The 23700-nt window shown below is 43.7% G+C and overlaps 1 protein-coding gene across 1 annotated transcript in view; it reads right to left on the bottom strand.

Annotated features, from left to right (window-relative positions):
- The window catches only part of CACNA1B (calcium voltage-gated channel subunit alpha1 B), a 308079-nt gene that overhangs the window by 211222 nt on the left and 73157 nt on the right, over positions 1–23700 (bottom strand). Inside the window, exons 7-9 of the mRNA XM_064290825.1 lie at positions 4948–5051; positions 805–920; positions 85–141 (exon numbers count right to left, since the gene is read on the bottom strand). Of these exons, the coding sequence (XP_064146895.1) occupies positions 85–141; positions 805–920; positions 4948–5051 (277 nt within the window). The remainder of the gene's footprint in view (positions 1–84; positions 142–804; positions 921–4947; positions 5052–23700) is intronic.

Here is a 23700-nt window from a genome sequence, read left to right as displayed (position 1 = left end):
CATGCAGGCGTGGGCCACGCGGCTGCCCACCCAACCCTCAGGGTCCCCCCGTACCCAAGGGACAAAGGCAGGAGAGCCACCTACCATCCAATGGGGATTTCTCCTCCGCATTCTTGTCCTCCTCAGCCAGCATGACCTCCTCTGTGAGAGAGACCCTGCCTCAGTTACAGCCCTCCTGCTATCCTCCACTGGGGCTCATCCCCGGAACACCCCAGCAGAGGCTCAGCTCTGCGAGAAGGCCTGCCTCCCCAGCAACTATGCTTCCAGAAGCCAGCAGGGCCCAAGGCCAACCTTTCTCTAGCAAGAAAGGCCACCCCTCAGCAGCCCACTGACAAGGCCAGGGAGGAAGGCGGGGCAGCTGCGGTGCCCCTGCAGGCAACCATCTCACAGTATATGCATGGGAGAAGGCACTAGAGTCTTGCATAGGATGTGAGCAGGCAGCTCTATGGAGAAAGTCCAGCCTGGGCTCTGGCGGCAGGTGAGTCAATGCAGAGAGGGCTCAGGTCAAGGCCAGGCCACAGGGTCTGGCAGGCAGAGCTCTAGCCTGGGCCAAGCCGGAATCCTCCATTAGAAAGGCCAATGTCCTCAAGGCCACCATCGCCCCTGGTGCCAGGACCCCAGGTTGGCTGGAGAGAAACTCCTGTCACTATAAAGCCCCCAAGATGACCTCAGCTTTCCTCCACTAGACTGGGGGTTGGGGTCTTGTCCACACCAGGGCCAGTGGCCCTTGCTGCAGCCTGACGGACTCTGGAACGGGGTAGGGACAGACCAGGGCAAGACAGCCCCACTCCCGCTGGCTCTCACCGGCCTTGAAAATCCACTCTAGGTACCCATTGAGCTCCCGCTCAATCTGCTGCTGTCGGCGGAGCTTCAAGAAGGCACGACGGTTCTCCACCCTCTCACGCTCTTTGGCAAACTCTCTGTAGATTGTAGGGGCCAAGAAGGTCAGCAGATCAGGTGAGGGAAGCCACGGCACCTGCAGCCCCACAGGTGGGAGGCCCCCAGAGGCAAAGGGGACCAGGCAGAGGCTAGGACAGTAAACACAGACCATAGGCCAACCCCCCCAGGAAGGCCATCTGCCTCTTCTACCTGTGTGCTCGAGCCAGAAATCCTGTCTGCAGGGCCCAGGAAGACCCTACTTCTCCAGATCCCCACAGTACTTAGAGGCAGCAGCTTAATTCCCAGAGGGGGCGTTCCAGAGGGCAGGGACCACTCCACAGCCCCTGGCTCAACAGCACCTAGGCACATACACACATACACACACACACATACACCATGTACCAGATCCTATCATATGCTGTCCAGACCCTGCAGACAGCTTCCGGGCAAGAATTTCCCAGAGGAGAGCCTTCACTTGGCTTCCTTGTGGGTTCAGGCCAAGGGCCATTTCTAGATGAGGAGGAACCAACAGGGACAGGATAAAAGGGACCTCAGGGCAGGGCAGAGGTGGAAGAAAACATTCCAGAGTCCATGTAGCCTCCTCTACCAAACCTGTGAGGCTCATGAAGAACAGAGAGAAGAGAGACCCTCTGCCCTCCTGAGCCCCAGCACCCTCTCAGCTTCTCCTGACTCTACAGATGTAGGGAAAAGCAGAGAACAGACACTCTCCCTGAGCCCCAGGAACCCCACCCACCATAGCCACACAGCCAAACTTTGCAACTACCAGTGCCCCAAAGAGGCCATTCTCTCTCACGAACACAGGCTCACTCTCACACATGCATTCACACACACACACACATGCAAACTCACACATACACACACACACACGCAAACTCACACATCCACACACACACACACACACACACATGCAAACTCACATATCCACATATATGCACATGCATGCACACCTGCACCCATACACACACACATTACGCATGCACACCTGCACATGATATGCACACATACGTGCACACACACATGCATTTACTCATATGTGTACACACATACACATGCATGCACACATATATGCACACAGAGATGCACAGTACATACATGCACACATGCACACACCATTGCACGCAGCAGCACCAGCCTGGCCCAACGTTCTCAGCTCAGGCTTGGAGCGAGATTTGGTCCCCAAAGGTCTGGCAGGTACCACTCGCACCCCCATGGGAAAAGAGCAAGACCTGCTTGCTCTCAGCCAGGTGGCTGTCCCCCTCTAGGAGGAGAAGCCTCTGGGCTCTAGTGGAGAAGGCCTGGCAGGCCTGACTCCTGGCACACAGCCACAGTGGGAGGGGAGCTCTGCTCCCAGCCAGGCCTGACCCTGAGCCTGTGGCCTCAGGAAGCCTCAGGACCTGCTTCAGCCCCAGGAATGAGATGAGATGCTCCTGCCCAGATCTCCTGCCCTTAGCTTCTGGAGGGTCCTTTCTGGCCTCTTGTTATGGACTGAATTGTGTCCCCCAAAACATGTCTTGTAAATTCTAACCTCTATGCCTGTGGTTATAATCCCATTTGGGAATGTGTTGTCATGGTTAATGAGACAGAATTAGTGTAGGGTGTATCTTGAGTCAATCTATGTTGAAATACAAAAGAGGTCAAACAAGCAAGCAAAAGAAGCAGAGATGGGGGAAAAGAGATGCCAAGCCACATGGAAATCGTCCAGGAGCAGAAGCTAAAAAGAGATAAGGACCTTCCCCTGGTGCCAACAAAGAGAAAAAACCCTCCCCTAGAGATGGCACCCTGAATTTGGAGTTCTAGCCTTCTAAACTGCAAGAAAATAACTTTCTGTTTGTTAAAGATTTCTGCTTACGGTATTTCTGTTGTAGCAGCACTGGATAACTAAGAAACCTCCCAACCCACCTGTGGGGCAGGAGAGCTGGCTCAGGAAAAAAAGTACAACCCATCTAAGAGCCAGGAGCAGAAGCTCGGCTGTGGTGGCCTGGCCCAGCCCAGAGAGCAGCCTCATCTTACCCAGGCTCCGGTGTCTCACACTCAGCATGCTGATTAGGCTCCTCTGGGAGGCTGCAAGGGTGAGAGCCAGGGAATGGAGGAGAAAGTGGCTGGCCAGCAACCTGCAGGGTGGGTTGTCTCCAGTGTGCCTAGCTGTCCAGGCAACAACCAATCAGTGGTCAAGGGTGCCGCTGCTGCCTCTGAATGTACCCAGCATAGGATCCTCGGAAGCCCAGTGACTACTGGCTTAAAAGGCCCCCATCCTAAAAAGACCAGACTTAACGGTCTGACTGAGACTAGAAGGACCCCAGAGGCCATGGTCCCCAGACCTTCTGTTAGCCCAAGACAGGAGCCATTCCCAAAGCCTACTATTCAGACAGGGATTGGACTGGACTATGGGATAGAAAATGACACTGGGGAAGGATGAGCTTCTTGGATCAAGTAGACACATGAAACTGTGTTGGCATCTCCTGTCTGAAGGGGAGCTAAGAGGGTAGAGGGGGTCAGAAGATGGCTGAATGGACACAAAAAGAGAGAGTGGAAGGAAGGCGTGTGCTGTCTCATTAGGGGGAGAGCAATTAGGGGTATATAGCAAGGTGTTTATAAATTTGTGTATAAGAGTCCGACTTGATTTGAAAACTTTCACTTAAAGCACAATAAAAATTAAAAGAAGAAAAAGGCCCCCACCCTCATCCGACCTCCCAAGGCTAGAGTCCCTCTGGAGGATCTGGGTGCCTGAAGGAGGGCTCAGTGGCGACTGATGAAGAAAATCACCCTGTATCACCCCCCATCTCTACCCATAGCCAGGATGCTCCTCAGAGGGAGAGAGCTGGGAAGGTCCAAGGTTCATACCCTGCTTGGCTAGGGGACACTCCACAGGGCTGGAACACTGCCTCAGCCCTCCACCTTCACTCTTACGCCCAATCCCTGCTGCACGCTCTCTAGCGTGTGCCGCACCAAAAGGCCCTGACAGTCTACCTCTCACCTCGCCCAACATCCCCAGTGTCTCCCCAGCCTTCCCACCCATGCACTGTCCTGCAGTCCACAGGAGCTACACCCTTTGCGCCTCCTCGGGGTGTCCACTGCCTGGACTAACTTCCCCCTTCCTGTACCTTCTCATGCCTGGTCCCTTTGGGTCTCAGCTGAGATGCTTTTTCCCCAGGTGCCTCCTTCAAGATCCAGGCCCTTCCAGGCTTCCAGCATGGGGGTACCCCATGACCCAAGCAGGCCAGGAGCTCTGCACATCCCTTGTGCTGTAAGGTACTTCCAGAAGCAGGGCAAGGCTACAGATATCCTCCTTGGTCCCAGTTGCCTCCCCCAGGCTGTTCCTTTCCAATCCAATGGGACAGCTGCCCTTTAATCCACCAGACTCTGCCCCTGATCCCCCCAGGAGCCTGGAAGCAGGGATCTACACAGGGAGGGAGCCATGTCCTCCAGCTGTGCAGGGACCTGAAGGAAGGCTGGGGCTCAGAGGCAGGCCAAGCCCCATGACTACCTCCTTCCCAGCACAGCTTCGCTGGCCCCTGTCCAGGCTGTGTGCCCAGGGCTGGGTCAGGAAGGGGCTCTCTCCAGGAGGAACTCCCAGCCTTGCACCCTCTTGCCATCTACTGGAGAGATGACCAGAGTGGAGCGGACAAGCCTAGGGTCAGGAGTGGAGTGGATGCCTCAAGAGTCATTGCAGTGGACACTCAGAGGGCTGCCCCCCTTCCTTGGAAGCCCCACCACGAACACACCCAAGTAAGATACAGCAGTCCCTCCCCAGGGAGCAACAGATCCTGAGGCTCTGAGGACAAAGGCTATGGGGAGGTTAGGTAGGGTGGAGATGGGGAGGTCAGGGCAAAGGGATGGTCCAAGGAGGGGTCAGGATGGAGGCATAAGGAAAGGTTGTCCAGAGCCAGGGAGGCTGGGAACACCACCTGCCCATAGAGGGGGAAAACTGTGGGGTGGTGGCCCCCACCCCGTTCTCCCCATGTTGCACACACTGTGTCTGCCTCCAACATTGTGCCCCTTGCCCTGAGCACACAGAGGGCACAGTCTACACCCTGCACAGTCTCTTACCCAGAGAGCACGCCCAGTACCAAGTTGAGCATGAAGAAGGAGCCAATGATGATGAGGGGGATGAAGTAGAGCCAGTTCCAGGTGTTACCAGCCGCGTCATTGGTCTGCAAGCAACAAGAAGAAGGTGAAGAAGGGCAACTGGACAAGGCCCATAGCCCCAGCCACAGAGGCTACCCCTGGTGGGCAGCCAGAGCCAGCCAGCCTCTTGGGCTGCATCTGAGCTCCAGTTTCGGGGCCCCAGGTTAGGTCTGCTTCTCAAAAGCAAACACTAGTGGTGCCCAGGCCAGGGTCCAGGCCCCACAGTTGGTCCTGCCCACACGCTGCAGAACTTTCTCCTGGCTGTACCTCTTACAGGACAATGTGTGCTCAGCCCTCCCAGCCTCTTGCCAGCATTGCTGAAGATCCAAGGAGTAGCCCCGAGTAAGAGCCAAGGATATCCAGGACACCTTGAGGGCCACATGCCCAGCCTCTGCTTAGACACCTCACCTGTAGGACACTTAGGGCCTCCCAGGCTGCCTGAACCCCCGGGGCAGCTCCAAAGAAATGTCCTCCTGGAGGAATCCCTCAGGCCCCAGTGGCCAAGTCTGACCTTCATCTGCAGTGGTTTCTGCAACTCAAAGGAAGCTGTAAACCCACAGGTCACTTTTTCTCTAGGGGGGGCTGAGTCTCCCAAAGCGCCCACTGTCCACTTCTCATCTGTGCCTGGCTAAGACAGAAGCCAGAGCTTGGGCTGAGAGCAAAGAGGGGCCATCTCTCTGAGACCTTCTGCTTTTTATAGCACAGTCCACAAACGACAGCCCCTCTGAATATAATTCAGTCCCACAATTATTTTGTTTTTGTTGGATCCCCTGGAGAATTGGCTGAGGGGGCAAAGAACCTCTGCCTCCATAGCAAAAGGCTGGAGGCAAAACATGGGGGCAGAGGGTGCAGAGTGTGAGTGACCACCTGGCACCTTCCTCTTCTCTTTGGAGGCAGTGCCTATATCGAAGACACTGGCCTGACCAAATCCATGGTGTAGGGGGAGCAGCTGGGCACTGCCTGTGGCTGTGCCAGGTTGCCCAGTGCTGTTGTCTGGGCTCCTGCCCTCCACTGTGCACCAACCTCAGCAGGATTTTCAGACTTCACCCCTGGTAAGCTCTGGGCCCCTGGACTGATGCAGAATGTAGTTTCTGACCCCTGGGTCCCTGGAAACTGACACAGAAAGAATTCAGACGCCCAACTCTAACCACAATGCATATTTCCTGGCCACACCTCTCCCCACATCCCACACACAACTCAGGCCCATCAACAATGGCCACAACTAAAGCTAGCAACATCCCTACAACTGTACCCTCAAAATCTGCTTCCTCTGTGTGACATAAGAGAGATTTCACCACTGCAGTCTCATCCCCTCTCACCTACCTGGGGTCCCTGGGGGGCACAAACAGTTAAGCATTTGACTATTAGCCAAAAATTTGGCGGTTTGAACCCACCCAGACACACCTTAGAAGACAGGCTTGGCAATCTATTTCTGAAAGGTAACAGCTCTGAAAACCCCGTGGAGCAGTTCTACTCTGCAGGCATGGGGTCATCATGAGTCAGAATCTACTCAACAGCAGCTACCCAACAACTTTGCTCCGGCAAGTTCCCCTCCTAATGGATCATTCCCACCAGGAGCCAGTCTGCTGGAATTGCTCTCATCTTAAAAAATAAAACAACAAAAACAAAAAAACAAATTGTGTTTCCAGAAAGATGAAATAGATGTACTCTTCCCTATTCCACTCACTCAGCACAGCTAAAAAGCCTGGAACTTATATATAAAAGCAAACATAAGAAGACTCTGAAAGGAAGCAAAAAGAAGACAGGGTGGCTGGGGACCTTGGGACTCAAGAAACAACACGGTGGTCAGTTCCCTGGGTGTTCTTTTTGCCTCATATATCCTGGACTTGGAGCTGAAGGAGCTGGCAACCCAGAAACACCAGTGGGTGCAGAGAAAAATGTGCCAACAACAGTCTGCTCTCTCTAACAAAAAAACCAAGAAAGGGAATCCCAACAAGACAAAAAGCAGTTAGACAAGAATTGCTTTGTTCCAACCAAATACCACATTAAAAATTGTGGCCCCACCTCCACCCCTGCCAGCAAAGACCAGTGGGGACTTTTGATCCCACTTGGCAGTAGTGAGGCACCCCGTCTACCCTCCCTACTGGGGTAGTGTCAGAGTCAGGCCTAGTAGAGAGTCAGGACAATCACCACTGTCTAATGATAATGAGGCCACACACACACACACACACACCCACACCCCGTAGTGTGTGGAGATCATGTGGGGAGATAACAAGGCAATCTTAACCCTCCCAACCAGGGGAGTATCAATAGAGCCAGAACTACCACCCCACCCAGCTTGACGAGGAGCCCTCCGCCACATATCGCAAGAGCCAAGTGGGGCACCTGGACTTGCACCTACATCAGGCAATAACCTGCCAGAGCACTGTCAGAAGAAGGCAGCTGTCTTAGTTATCTAGTGCTGCTACAAGAAAAATATCAAAAGCGGATGGCTTTAACAAGCAGAAATGTATTCTCTCACAGTCTAGTAGGTTATAAGTCCAAATTCAGGGCATCGGCTCCAGGGAAAGGCTTTCTCTCTGTCTGCTCTGGGGGAAGGTCCTTGTCATCAATCTTCCCCTGGTCTAGGAGATTCTCAGTGCAGGTATCCTGGGTCCAAAAGATGCACTCTATTCCTAGCTCCGCTTCCTTAGTGGTAGGAGGTCCTCCTGTCTCTCTGGTCACTTCTCTCTTTTATATCTCAAAAGAGATTGACTCGAAATACAACCTAACCTTATACATTGGGTTCTGCCTCATTAACGTAACTGCCTCTAATCTTGCCTCATTAACATCATAGAGGTTAGGATTTACGATAATAGGATAATCACATCAGATCACAAAGTGGTGGACAACCACATAATACTGGGAATCACAGCCTAACCAAGTTGGCACACATTTTGGGGGGATGGTTCAATCCATGACAGCAGCTAAAACAGAAGTTTGAAATAAGATCCAAGCCTCATGAGAAAATACCAAAAATGTTCAGGTTTCAATAAGAACAGGAAGATCTCTAACTGAATGACAAAAAGACAATCAGTAGATGCCAATATTGAGATGACAAAGATGTTAGAAGTATCAGAAAAAGAATTTAAAGCAGCCATCATGAAAATATTTCAAAGAGTAACATGAACACACTTCAGACAACTGAAAAAAAAAAAAGAAATTTTCACCAAAAAAAGAAACAAAAGATATAAAAAAGAGCCAAGTAGAATATTTTACCACAATAAAATCTTTAAAAAAGAACTAAGTGGAAATTTTGTAACTGAAAAATACAATAACTGAAATAAAAACTCAATGGATAGACTCAACAACAGAATGGAAAGGACAGAGGAAAGAATCAGTGGACAGGAAGATGAAACAATAAAAATTACCCAATCTGAATAACAAAGAAAATAGGCCGAAAAATGAACACAGCCTCATGAACCTATGAGAATATAACAAAAGAGCTAACATTCATGTCATCAGAATCCCAGAAGAATATGAGAAAGAAGATGAGGCTGAAAAAGTTCTTGAAGAAATAATGACTCTATTGCAAATATGAGAAGAGACATAAACCTACAGGTTCAAAAAGCTGAGCAAACCCCAAATAAGATAACCCAAAGAAATCTACAAGATACATCATAGTCAAACTTCTGAAAACTAAAACACAAAGCAAAAATTTTGAAAGCAGACAGAGAAACACAATTCCTTACCTGTAAGGGAAAAACAATTCTCATCAGAAACCACTGAGGCCAGAAGGCTGTGGCACAATATTTTTTTTAAGTGCTGAAAGAAAATAACTGTTAAGCCAGAAAAATTGTTATGAAAAAACCATCAGGAATGAAGAGGAAATCAAGACATTATTAATGAAGGAAAACTACAGAATTTGTTGCTGGCAGATCTACACTAAAAGAATGCCTAAAAAAGTTATCTAAAGAGAAAGAAAATGATTCCAAAAAAAAAAAAAGGAATAGATGAATATCAGGAAGGAAGAAAGCAATGGAAACAGTAAAAATATGGGTGAATACAATACATTTTGAGTTTTCTAAATTATGATTGACAATTTAAGCAAAGAATTATAACACACTTTGATGTAGTTCTAAGTATATGTGGAGGAAATATTTGAGACAATTATAAATGGGAAAGAACAAAGAGATGCAAAGAAGGTAAGGTTGACTTCCAGTTTCTGGTCCAACATGTAAAGAGCTTGGAAGTTGTCACTCCTATCCTCACAAGAAAAAAGCTGAAAAAATGAAAATCACCAATTCAATCCCTCAGAGAACTGAGATCACAGGGCAAACCACAACTCCAAAAACTAGAGATAACAGGCAGATACAGAAAAACACAGTTTACCAGAGGAGAAACCACAGCTGGAGCCAGCACCAGATGTTGTTCTTAGGTGTTGTCAAGTCAGTTCCAACTCATAGCGATCCTATGCACAACAGAACGAAACACTGCCCTGTCCAGAGCAATCCTCACAATTACTGCTATGCTTGAGCCCACTGTTGCAGCCACTGTGTCAGTCCATGTCACCGAGGTTCTTCCTCTTTTTCACTGACCCTCACTTTACAAACACGATGTCCTTCTCCAGAGAATGATCCCTCCTGACAACATGTCCAAAGTATGTGAGACGCAGTCTTGCCATCCTTCCTTCCAAGGAGCATTCTGGTTGCAATTCTTCAAGACAGATTTGTTCATTCTTTTGGCAGTCTATGGTATATTCAATATTCTTTGCTAACACCACAATTCAAAGGTCTCAATTCTTCTTCAGTCTTCCTTATTCATTGTCCAGCTTTTGCAAGCTTATAAGGCAATTGAAAGTACCATGGCTTGGGTCAGTCACACATTAGTCCTCGGGATGACATCTTTGCTTTTTAGCACTTTAAAGAGATCTTTTGCAGCAGATTTGACCAATGCAACGCACCTTTTGATTTCTTGGCTGATGCTTCCATGGGTGTTATTTGTGGATCCAAGTAAAATGAAATCCTTGACAACCTCAGTCCTTTCTCCGTTTATCATGATGTTGCCTATTGGTCTAGCTGTGACAATTTTTGTTTTCTTTATGTTGAGGTGTAATTCATACTGAAGGCTGTGGTCTTCAATCTTCATCAGTAAGTGCTTCAAGCCCTCTTTACTTTCAGCAAGAAAGGTTGTGTCACCTGCATAAAACAGGTTGCTAATGAGTCTTCCTGCAATCCTGATGCCCCATTCTTCTTCATATAGTCCAGCTTCTCGGATTAATTACTCAGCATATAGATTGAGTAGGTATGGTGAAAGGATACAACTCTGACACACACCTTTCCTCACTTTAAACTATGCATTATTCCCTTGTTCTGTTCGAACAACTGCCTCTTTGACTATGTACAGTTTCCTCATGAGCACAATTAAGTGTTCTGGAATTCCCATTCTTCGCAATGTAATCCATAATTTGTTATGATCCACACAGTCGAATGCCTTTGCATAGTCAATAAAACACAGGTAAACATCCTTCTGGTATTCTCTGCTTTTAGCCAGGATCCATCAGACATCAGCAATGATAGCCCTGGTTCCATGTCCTCTTCTGAAACCAGCCTGAATTTCTGGCAGTTCCCTGTCAATATACTGCTGCAGCCACTTTTGGATGATCTTCAGCAAAATTTTGCTTGCATGTGGTATTAACGATATTGTTTGATAACTCTCAGATTTTGTTGGATCACCTTTCTTGGGAATAGGCATAAATATGGATCTCATCCACTCAGTCGGCCAGGTAGCTGTCTTCCAAATTTCTTGGCATAGATGAGAGAGCACTTACAGTGCTGTATCCCTTTGTTAAAACATCTCACCAGGTAGGGATGCTTAAAGGGTAATTGACTAATTGCTGGAGACTGAGCTCGGATTAGCTTGCTAAGTAAAAACTCCTGGAGGCCTAGCCCTGGGGGAGCCCCCACGCTTTCTTGGGTGTTATTTCCAGGGGCCCTACCAGATTCTCAAGCTTCTCTCAGACTTCCAGCAAGGAAGAGGAAAAGTAATCAGTTTTAAATAGTTCCCTGTTCTCGTTAACAACAGGCTTCCCTCAAGTGAAATTATTTTACTAAAACCTAAGGACCTGGGGGAAACCCTGGTGGCATAGTGGTTAAGTGCTGCAGCTGCTAACCAAATGGTTGGCAGTTTGAATCCACCAGGCGCTCCTTGGAAACTCTATGGGGCAGTTCTACTCTGTGATATAGGGTTGCTATGAGTCGGAATCGGCTCAACGGCACTGGGTTTGGTTTTTTTTGGTTAAGGACCTGGGAGAGGGAAATATCCAGCTCCAGTCCCCTGTAGCCTTCCTGCCTCACCTAAGAGGCAGGAGAAGAAAGAAGAAACTAAAAAGCACTTATGAAGACCACAGCTCAGTGGCACAGGGTTACTGAAAGACTGAGACCTAATCAAAGGATCACAGAATGTGTCCCTTCCCTCCACATTTTACCATCATATTAATTGGTCTCCTGTATAACAGCAGAGAATTACAGCTGAAGAGAACTGAAGGCTCAGACCCTATTTAAGGAGTCTCTGTGTAAACCTCAAATCAACAAAGGAGTCAAAAACAAGGACACCAGAGGAATTTTAGCCTCTGACACTTACAGCTAAAACAGTTAACACAGCCTAACTCCTAGCCAGATAAACATAAACTCCAAGCCCTCATCTTCTTTGTCTGTTTACCTTGGTTCCTTTTACCTGATGTATCATGTGCAGCTTTCAGCAAAAAATTACAAATCATGCTAAAAGCAAAAAAATACAGTCTGAAAAGACAGGGCAAGTATCGTAGCCACAGTCCAATACAGCAGAGATTTGGGAATTAACAAATCAGAAATTTTAAATAACTATGATTAATATCCTCCATGTGTCTGCCAGTTTGTCATACTGTGGGGGCTTGCATGTTGCTGTGATGCTCGAAGCTGTACCGCCGTTATTCAGATACCAGCAGGGTCACCCATGGCAGACAGGTTTCAGTTGAGTTTCCAGACTAAGATAGACCAGGAAGAAGGACCTGGCAGTCTACTTCTGAAGAGCATTAGCCAGTGAAAACCTTATGAATATGAGCAGAACATTGTCTGATACAGTGCCAGATGATGAGCCCCCCAGGTTGGAAGGCACTCAAAAGATGAATGGGAAAGAGCTGCCTCCTCAAAGTAGAGTTGACTTTAATGACATGGATGGAGTCAAGCTTTTGAGGCCTTCATTTGCTGATGTGGCATGACTCAAAATGAAAAGAAACAGCTGCAAACACCCATTAATAATGAGAATGTGGAATGTACGAAGTATGAATCTAGGAAAACTGGAAATGTCAGAAATGAAATGGAATGCATACACATCAATATCCTAGGCATTAGTGAGCTGAAATAGACTGTTATTGGCCATTTTGAATCTGACAATTATATGGTCTACTATGCCAGGAATGACAACTTGAAGAGGAATGGTGTTGTATTCATTGCCAAAAAGAACCTTTCAAGATCTATCCTGAAGTGCAACACTGTCAGTGACAGGATAATATCCATCCATACGCCTACAAGGAAGATAAGTTAATACAACTATTATTCAAATTTATGCACAAACCACTAAGCCCGAAGATGAAGAAACTGAAGATTTTTACCAGTTTCTGCAGTCTGAAATTGATAGAACATGCAATCAGGAAGCACTGATAATTACTGGTGATTGGAAGGAAAAGTTGGAAACAAAGAAGAAGGATTGGTAGCTGGGAAATATGGCCTTGGTGATAGAAACCATGCCATAGATTAAGTGACAGAATTTTGCAAAACCAACAACTTCTTCACTGCAAATACATTTTTTCACCAACATAAATGGCAACTATACACAGGGACCTCACCAGATGGAATAACAGGGATCAAGTCGACCACATCTGTGGAAACAAACGATGGAAAAGTTCAATATCATCAGTCAGAACAAGGCCAGAGGGTGACTATGGAACAGACCATTAATTGCTCGTACGCAAGTACAAGTTGAAACTGAAGAAAAGTAGAACATGTCCCTGAGAGCCAAAGTAGGACTTTGAGTATATCCCACCTGAATTTAGAGACCATCTCAAAAATAGATTTGATGCATTGAACACTAAAGACTGAAGACCAAACGAGTTGTAGAATGACATCAAGGGTATCTTACATGAAGAAAGCAAGAGGTCATTAAAAATAAAGAAAGAAAGAAAAGACCAAAATCATGTCAGAAGACACTCTGAAACTTGCTCTTGAAAGTTAAGCAGCTAAAGTAAAAGGAAGAAATGATGAAGTAAAAGAACTGAACAGAAGATTTCAAAGGGCGGCTCCAGAAAACAAAGTAAAGTATTATAATGATGTGCAAAGAGCTGGAGATAGAAAACCAAAAGAGAAGAACACACTTGGCATTTCTCAAGCTGAAAGAACTGAAGAAAAAATTCAAGCTTTGAGTTGCAATAGTGAAGAATTCTATCGGGAAAATAGTAAACAACACAGGAGGCATCAAAAGAAGATGGAAGGAATACACAGAGTCATTAGACCAAAAAGAATCAGTTGATGTTCAACCATTTCAAGAGGTGGTATATGATCAGGAACCCACGGTACTGAAGGAAGAAGTCCAAGCTGCTCTGAAGGCAAAGGTGAAAAACTAGGCTCCAAGAACTGATGGATTATCAATTGAGGTGTTTCAACAAATGGATGCAGTGCTGGAAGCGCTCGCTCGGCTATGCCAAAAAATTTGAAGACAGCTACCTGGCCAATAACTGGAAGAGATCCATACTTATGCCTATTCCCAAGAAAGGTAATCCAACCAAATGTAGAAATTATCAAACAATATCATTAATATCACACACAAAATTTTGCTGAAGATGATTCAAAAATGGCTGCAGCAGTATATTGATAGGGAACTGCCAGAAATTGAGGCCAGATTCAGGAGAGGACTTGGAACCAGGGATATCATTGCTGATGCCTAATGGATCCTGGCTGAAAGCAGAGAATACCAGAAGGATGTTTACCTGTGTTTTATTGACTATGCAAAGGCAATCAACCGTGTGGATCATAACAAATTATGGATAACATTGTGAACAATGGGAATTCCAGAACACTTAATTGTATTCATGGGAACCCTGTACATAGATCAACAGGTAGTCGTTCAGACAGAACAAGCGGATACTGCATGTCTTACAGTCAGGAAAGGTGTGTGTTAGAGATGTACCCTTTCACCATACTGATTCAATCTGTAGGCTGAGCAAATAATCCAAGAAGGTAGACTATATGAAGAAGAACGGGGCATCAGGATTGAAGAAAGGCTCATTAACAACCTGTGCTATGCAGATGACATAACTCCGCTTGCTGAAAGTGAAGAGAACTTGAAGCACTTACTGATGAAGATCAAAGACTACAGCCTTCAGTATGAATTACACCTCAATATAAAGAAAACAAAAATTGTCACAACTGGACCAGTAAGCAACATCACGATAAACAGAAAAAAGGCTGAGTTTGTCAAGGATTTCATTTTACTTAGATCCACAACGAACAGCCATGGAAGCAGCAGCCAAGAAATCAAAAGCACACTGCACTGGGCAAATCTGCTGTAAAGGACCTCTTTAAAGTGCTGAAAAGCAAAGATGTCACCCTGAAGACTAAGGTGCGCCTGACCCAAGCCATGGTATTTTCAATCGCATCATAAGCATGTGAAAGCTGGACAATGAATAAGGAAGACTGAAAAAGAATTGATGGCTTTGAACTGTGGTGTTGGTGAAGAATATTGAATATACCATGGCCTGCCAAAAGAACGAACAAATCTGTCTTGGAAGAAGTACAGCCAGAATGCTCCTTAGAAGCAAGGATGGCAAGACTATGTCTTACATACTTTGGTCATGTTATCAGGAAGGATCAGTCCCTGCAGAAGGACATCATGCTTGCTAAAGTACAGGGTCAACAGAAAAGAGGAAAAGCTTCAATGAGATGGACTGACACAGTGGCTGCAACAATAGGCTCAAGGATAACAACGATTGTGAGGATGGCGCAGGACCGGGCAGTGTTCCGTTCTGCGACATGTAAGGTCGTTACGAGTCAGAACCGACTCGATGGCATGTAACAACAACAACATGATTAATATGCTAAGAATGCTACTGGAAAAAGTGTACAAGAACAGATGAATAATGTAAGCAGAGAAATGGAAACTCTATGAAAGAATCAAAAAGAAATGATAAAAATAAAAGATGTTGTCACAGAAATGAAGAATGGCTTTGATGGGCTCATCAACAGACTGGACATAGCCCAGGAAAGAATTGGTGAGCTTGAAGATATATCAATAAAAACATTCCAAACTGAAAATCAAAGAGAAAAAAGAATGAAAACAAAACAGAACAGAATACCCAAGTATAGGGTCGCTATGAGTCGGAATCGACTCGACGGCACTGGGTTTTTATAGGACAGTTACTAAAGAAGGTAAGGTCTATACATTTCACCCAAACTGGTAAAATAATGATACTAGCAGAGTGGGATAAAAACCAGCCCAAGCCCATTGCTGCTGACTCAACTCTGACTCATAGTGACCCTACAGGACAGAATAGAACTGCCCCATAGAGTTTCTAAGGCTGTAATCTTTTCAGAAGCAGATTGCCGTATCTTTCCCCCTGAGTGGGATAGTTATGTGTATATAATGTAATGTCTACAGCAACCACTAAAAAATCTATACAAAGATACCATTAAAAACAACAGATAAATAAAAATGGAATTCTAAAAAAATGTTAAAGGAAACAGAAGGAAGGAAGGAAAATAAAACGCAGAAATAAAAAAACAGTAAACAAAAATAAAATGAAAGACTTAAACTCTAACATATCAAAAACTCATTGCTGTTGAGTCGATTTTAACTCATAACAACCCTAGAGGACAGAGTAGAACTGTCCTATAGGGTTTCCAAGGCTGTAATCTTTATGGAAGTAGACTGCCACATCTTTCTCCTGCAGATCAGCTAATGGGTTTGAACCACCAACCTGTTGGTTAGCAGTTGAGTGCTTAACCACTGTACCACCAGGCCTCCTTTAACATATCAATAAAAAAACAAAAACCAAACCACATTAAATGTAAATGATCTATATACAACAATTAAAAGACAGAATTGGCAGAGTAGATCAAGAGACATCCATGCTGCCTACAAGAAACTCACTTCAAATACAATATGTTGTTGTTGTTAGGTGCTGTCGAGTTGGTTCCGACTCATAGCAACCCTATGCTCAACAGAACAAAACACTGCCCAGTCCTGCTCCATCCTTACAATCGTTCTTATGCTTGAGCTCATTGCTGCAGCCACTGTGTCAATCCACCTCGTTGAGGATCTTCCTCTTTCCACTGGCCCTGTACTCTGCCAAGCATGATGTCCTTCTTCAGGGACTCATCCCTCCTGACAACATGTCCAAAGTATGTAAAACACAGTCTCGCCATCCTTGCTTCTAAGGAGCATTCTGGTTGTACTTCTCCTAAGACAGATTTGTTCCTTGTTTTGGCAGTCCGTGGTATATTCAATATTCTTCGCCAACACCACAATTCAAAGGCGTCAACTCTTCTTGGGTCTTCCTTATTCATTGTTCAGCTTTCACATGAATATGATGCCACTGAAAATACCATGGCTTGGGTCAGGCGCACCTTAGTCTTCAGGGTGACATCTTTGCTCTTCAACACTTTGAAGAGGTCCTTTGCAGCAGATTTGCCCAATGCAATGCGTCTTTTGATTTCTTCACTGCTGCTTCCATGGCTGTTGATCTAAGTAAAATGAAATCCTTGACAACTTCAATCTTTTCTCCGTTTATCATGATGTTGCTCATTGGTCCAGTTGTAAGGATTTTTGTTTCCTTTATGTTGATGTGTAATCCATACTGAAGGCTGTGGTCTTTGATCTTCATTAGTAAGTGCTTCAAGTCGTCTTTACTTTCAGCAAGCAAGGTTGTGTCATTTGCATAACGCAGGTCGTTAATGAGTCTCCCTCCAATTTTGATGCCCCATTCTTCTTCGTATAGTCCAGCTTCTCGTATTATTTGTTCAGCGTACAGATTAAATAGGTATAGTGAAAGAATACAATCCTGACGCACACCTTTCCTGACTTTAAACCAATCAGTATCCACTTGTTCTGTCCGAACAACTGCCTCTTGATCTATGTAAAGGTTCCTCATGAGCACAATTAAGTGTTCTGGAATTCCCATTCTTCACAGTGTTATCCATAGTTTGTTATGATCCACACAGCCGAATGCCTTTGCATAGTCAATAAAACACAGGTAAACATCCTTCTGGTATTCTCTGCTTTCAGCCAGGATCCATCTGACATCAGCAATGATATCCCTGGATCCACGTCCTCTTCTGAAACTGGCCTGAATTTCTGGCAGTTCCCTGTCGATATACTGCTGCAGCCATTTTTGAATGATCTTCAGCAGAATTTTGCTTGCATGTGATATTAATGATATCACTGAAAAGACAGGAAAGAAAGAAAAGACCAAGGTGGATGTCAGAGGAGACTCTGAAACTTGCTCTTGAGTGTCAAGCAGCTAAAGCAAAAGAAAGAATTCATGAAGTAAAATAACTGAACAGAAGATTTCAAAAGGCCTTTCAAGAAGATAAGTAAAGTATCATAATGACATGTGCAAAGAGCTGGAGATGGAAAACCAAAAGGGAAGGACACACTCGGCGTTTCTCAAGCTGAAAGAACTGAAGAAAAAATTCAAGCCTCGAGTTGCAATAGTGAAGGATTCTATGGGGAAAATATTAAATGACGCAGGAAGTGTCAAAAGAAGATGGAAGGTATACACAGAGTCATTATACCAAAAAGAATTAGTTGATATTCAACCATTTCAAGAGGTGGCATATGATGAGGAACCGATGGTACTGAAGGAAGTAGTCCAAGCTGCTCTGAAGGCATTGGCGAAAAACAAGTCTCCAGGAATTGATGGAATATCAATTGAGATGTTTCAACAAACAGATGCAGCGCTGGAGGTGCTCACTCGTCTATGCCAAGAAATATGGAAGACAGCTTCCTGGCCAACTGATTGGAAGAGATCCATATTTATGCCTATTCCCAAGAAAGGTGATGCAACCGAATGTGGAAATTATAGAACAATATCATTAATATCACAAGCAAGCAAAATTCTGCTGAAGATCATTCAAAAAATACAATATAGGCAGGTTGAAAATAAAAGTATGGGAAAAAGTATATCATGCAAACATTAATCAAAAGAAAACAGAGAAGCTATAATTCATATCAGGTAAAGTAGACTTCAGAGCAACAAAAATCACCAAAGATAGAGAGCGACAGTACAAAACGATAAAAGAGTCAAACCACCAAGAAGGCACAGCAATCCTAAATGCGTATGCACCAAACAACAGAGTTGCAAACATGTGAAGCAAAACCTGATAGAACTGAAAGGGGAAATAGACAAAATCACAGTTATAGTTGGAGACTTCAACACTCCTCTGTCAATAATTGACAGAACAAGTGGACAAAAAAATCAGCAACGGCATAGAGGAACTCAATACCACCATCAACCAACATGATCTAATCCACATTTAAAGAACACTCCACCCCACAACAGCAGTATACATATGCTTTTCAAGTGTCCACAGAACATATACCAAGACAGACCATACCCAGGGCTATAAAACAAACCTCAACATATTTAAAAGAACTGAAATCATACAGAGTATATTCTCCAACCACAATGGAATCAGACTAGAAATCAATAATAGAATGATAATAGGAAACTCTACAAACATTTAGAAACTAAACAATACACTTGTAAATAATCCATGGGTCAAAAAAGGAAGTCTCAAGGAAAATAAAAAAATACATGGAACTCAACTAAACTGAAAATACAACTTTATATTGATTGGTTTTTAAATATTGAACCAGCATTGGATTCCCGGAATAAAACCCCATATGGTCATAGGTATATAATTCATTTTATATATTACTAAAATCTATTTGCTAATTTTTTGTTACAGGTTTTTGCATCTATATTTATGAGGGCTTTTGTTCTGCAGTTTTCTTTTTCTTTTTTTTTTTTTTTTGTACTGTCGTTTTCTAGTTTTGGTATCAGAGTAATACTAGCTTCAAAAACTGAATTGGGAAGTATTCCCTTCTCATCATTTTTCTGGAAGAGGTTGTATAGACGTGGCAGTAATTCTTCTTTAAATGTTTGGTAGAATTCTGCAGTGAAACCAGTTGGGCAGGGAGATTTCTTTACGGGAATTTTTATTAATAACAACTTTGTTGAGATATAATTGACATATCATAAAATTCACCCTTTTATTAAAATGAATACTCCACCATATTAACAGACTAAAGACAAAAAAATCACATGATCATATCAACACAGAAAAACCATCTGACAAAATTCAACATCCAATCATAATAAGAACTCTCAGAAATATAGAGAAGAACTGCCTTACCTCGATAAAGAGCATATATCAAAAAAACCAACAACTAACATTATACTTTTCCCTTAAGACTGGAAACAGGCAAGTATGTCTGCTCTCACCACTCTTATTCAACACAATGCTGAAAATTCCAGCCAGTGCAATAAGGCAAGAAAATAATATAAAGGCATACAGATTGGAAGGAAGAAATAAACTGTCCCCATTTGCAGATGACATGATTGCGTACATAGGAAATTCCAAGTAATCTATAAAAAAAATCCCTTAGAACTAATAAGTGAGTTCAACAAGATCACAGGATACAAGACAAGCATACAAAAATCAACTGTATTTCTACCTGCTAGCAATGAATACATTGACACCAAATTAAAAATCAGCATTATTCACAGTAGTGCAAAGAAAGAAAATTTTAGGTGTAAATCTAGCAAAACAAGTACGCAACTTCTATGCTGAAAACTGTAAATGCTAATGAAAGAAATAAAAAAATACCTACATAAATGAAGAGGCATACCATCTACTCTTGTCCTACAAAATCACTATGAATCAGAATCAACTCCATAACACACAACAAGGAGCCCTCATGGCACAGCAGTTAAAAACTTGACGGCTAACCAAAAGGTCAGTGGTTCAAAATCCAACAACCACTCCAGAGGAGAAAGATGTGGCAGTCTGCTTTCCATAAAGATTACAGCCTTGGAAACCCTATCGGCAGTTCTACTCTGTCCTATAGAGTCGCTGTGAGTTGGAATAGACTCAACAGCAATGGGTTTTGTTTTACCATGTTTATGGATTGGAAGACTCAACATAGTAAAGATGTCAATTCTGTCCAAATTGATATACAGGTTTTATGTTGTTGCTGTTAGGTGCCATCGAGTCAGTTCCGACTCATAGCGAACCTATGTACAACAGAACTAAACACTGCCCAGTCCTGTGCCATCCTCACAATCATTGTTACACTTGAACTGATTGTTGCAGCCACAGTGTCAATCCATCTAATTGAGGGTCTTCCTCTTTTTTGATGACCCTCTACCTTACCAAACATGATGTCCTTCTCCAGGGACTGGACCCTCCTGATAACACGTCCAAAGTAAGTGAGATAAAGTCTTGTCATCCTTGCTTCTAAGGAGCATTCTGGCTATACTTCTTCCAAGACAGGTTTGTTCATTCTTTTGGCACTCCATGGTATATTCAACATTCTCCACCAACATCACAATTCAAAGGCATCAATTCTTCTCCTTTGTCTTCCTTATTCATCGCCCAGCTTTCGCAAGCATATGAGGTGACTGAAAACACCATGCCTTGGGTCAGGTGCACTTTAGTCTTCAAGGGGACATCTGTGCTTTTTAACACTTTAAAGAGGTCTTCCGTAGGAGGTCTGCCCAAAGCAATGTGCCATTTGATTACTTGACTGCTGCTTCCATGGGTGTTGATTGTGGATCCAAGTAAAATGAAATCCTTGACAATTTCAATCTTTCCTCTGTTTATCATAATGTTGCTTATTGGTCCAGTTGTGAGGACATTTGTATTCTTTATGCTGAGGTGTAAACCATATTGAAGGCTGTAGTCTTTGATCTTCATCAGTAAGTGTTTCAAGTCCTCTTTACTTTCAGGTTTTATGTAATTCCTATCAAAACCCCAGCAGGATTTTTCTTATAGATATCAATAAGATTATTCTAAAATTTACATGAAAGGCAAAGAAACTAGAATAGCTGAAAAAAAATCTTTAAAGAATAAAGTGGGAGGAATCAGTCTACCTGATTTCAAGACTTATTTATATAGCTACAGTAATCAGGAGTGTATGAAACTGGCAAACGGATAGACACATAGATCAATAGAACAAAACAGACAACCCAAAAATAGACTCGTACAAATACGCCCAACTGATTTTTGGCAAAGGTGCAAAATCAATTCAATAGAGAGAACACAGCCTTCCCAACAAATAGCACTGAAGCAATTGGACGCCCATGGGGGGGAAAAAAAAAAGAACCTAAACCTCACAACTTATGCAAAATTAAGTCAAAATGGATCACGGACTTACATATAAAATGCAAAATGATAAAACTTCTAGGAAAAAACTCAGGAGAAAATCTTCAGAATTTTGGGTTAGTTCTTAGACTTCACAGCAAAAAAAGGAAAAACTGATAAATTGAAATTCATCAAAATTTAAAATGTGACCATGTGAAGACGATGAAAAGACAAGCTATAGACTGGGGAAAAACATATGCAAACCACGTATCGGACAAAGAGCTAGTACACAGAATATATGAAGAACTCTCAAAATTCAACAGTTTTTTTTTTTTAAGATCCATACAGAACATGAGCAAAAGATATAAAGAGACATTTCACTGTAAATAAACACATGAAAAGACGTTCAATACAACTAGCCATTAAGAAAATGCAAATTAAAACCGTAATGAGATATCACTACACACCTATCAGAATGGCTAAAATAAAATTTAAAAGAACAGTGATGGCACCAAATGTTGGCAAAGATATGGGAAAACTAGATCACTCATGCATCGCTGGTGGGAAAGTACACAGTACAGCCATTCTGGAAAACAGTTTAGTTTCTTAAAAAACTAAACATGCAGCTACTATACAACCCAGAAATTATACTCTTGGGTATTTATCCCAGAGACATGAAAACTTATGTTCACACAAAAAACTATACCCAAATGTGTATGGCAGCTTTATTCACACTATTTCAAAAACCGGAAACAACCCAGATGTCCTTCAACAGGTGAATGGTTAAATAAACTATGGTACATCCATACATGAAATACTACTCAGTAAAGAAAGGAATGAAACATGCAACAACCTGAATGAATCTACAGGGAATTAAGCTGAGTGAAAAAAAAAAAAAGCCAATCAAAAAGGTAGCATACTGTATAACTCCATCTTTATAACATTCTTAAAAGGACAGAATTATAGGAATGGAGAACAAATTAGTGGGTACCAGAAGTTAAGGAGGGGCTGGGGATCTTAGGGAAGTGATGTGGCTGTAAAAGGGAAACCCAGAGAATCTTGTGGTGATGGAAACGTTCTGCGTCTTGACTGCGTCAGTGTCAATATCCTGTTTGTGATACTGTACTGCAGCTTACAAGATGTTACCATTAGGAAACTGGGTAAAGGGTACGTAAGATCGCTCTGATTTATGTCTTAAAATTGCATGTGAATCTACTGTTATCTTAAAATAAAAAGTTTAATTAAAAACAAAAATCCCATTTCCCTTGACTCCATATCTCCCTGCAGTTACTGTCCCCTGCTCTATTCACTTCATAGGGAAACTCTCTGGCAGCAGTGGCTACACTTGCTGCTGTCCTCATTTTTTTACTTCCCGTGCTCTATAACCCACACATTTCAGGGTTATGTCTCCATCCCTAAAACTGATCTCATCAAGTTCACCTACAACCTTCATCTTGCCGAATGCAATCGTCAAGGTTCCTCTTTCATCTTCCTTGACTTCTCAGCAACATCTGACCTGGTTGAGCACTCTCTTGAAATTCTTTCTTTACTCTCTGCTTCCAAGACACCACATGCTCGTGGTGTTAGTCCTCCCTTTGAACGGCTCCATTTCAGTCTCTTTTGCCGGCTCCTAATTCCTTACTAGGTCCCTGAATGTTGGAATCCTCCAAGGCTAGTCTTCGGCTTTCTCTTCTCCATCTACACTCACTACCTAGGTGAGCTCATCCTCTCCCATAATTTTAAACTTCAAACACACACATTCAGCCCTGCTGCTCCTCTGAACTCCCTGTTCACACAGCGAACCACATACCCGATATCTCCACTTGGATGAAAATAGTTGCCTAAAACCATACAGGGCCAAAACAGAATTCTTAAGTGCCACCACCACCCCCCAATGAAACAAACTTGCACCCAATTTCCCCCTTCTCGGTAAATAGCACCACCTTTCCCAGTGGCTCAAGTATCAAATCTTGTGTCATATTTGATTCCTCTTTCACTGACACTGCACATCCAATCTATGAGGAAGTCTCGTCTGCTCTAACTTCAAAATACAGCCTTTACACTGATATACCTGAACACTATTTCCTCTGATCTTTATTAGTACAATAAACATATGTAAAATAATATGTACATAATCGTAAACCAATACTATATTTACCTCCCACTGTCTCTTTAAATGGAAACCCTGGTGGCGTAGTGGTTAAGACCTATGGATGCTTACCAACAGGTCAGCAGTTGAAATTACCCACGTGCTCCAAGAATCTATGGGGCAGTTCTACTCTGTCCCATAGGGTCGCTATGAGTCGGAATTGACTCAACGGCAGTGGGTTTGGTTTTT

Source organism: Loxodonta africana, chromosome 9 (genome assembly GCF_030014295.1).
Source record: "Loxodonta africana isolate mLoxAfr1 chromosome 9, mLoxAfr1.hap2, whole genome shotgun sequence".
In the NCBI taxonomy this organism is placed as follows: domain Eukaryota; kingdom Metazoa; phylum Chordata; class Mammalia; order Proboscidea; family Elephantidae; genus Loxodonta; species Loxodonta africana.
The sequence above is the reverse complement of the archived record's forward strand: the minus strand, read 5'-3'. Positions and strand labels throughout refer to the sequence as shown.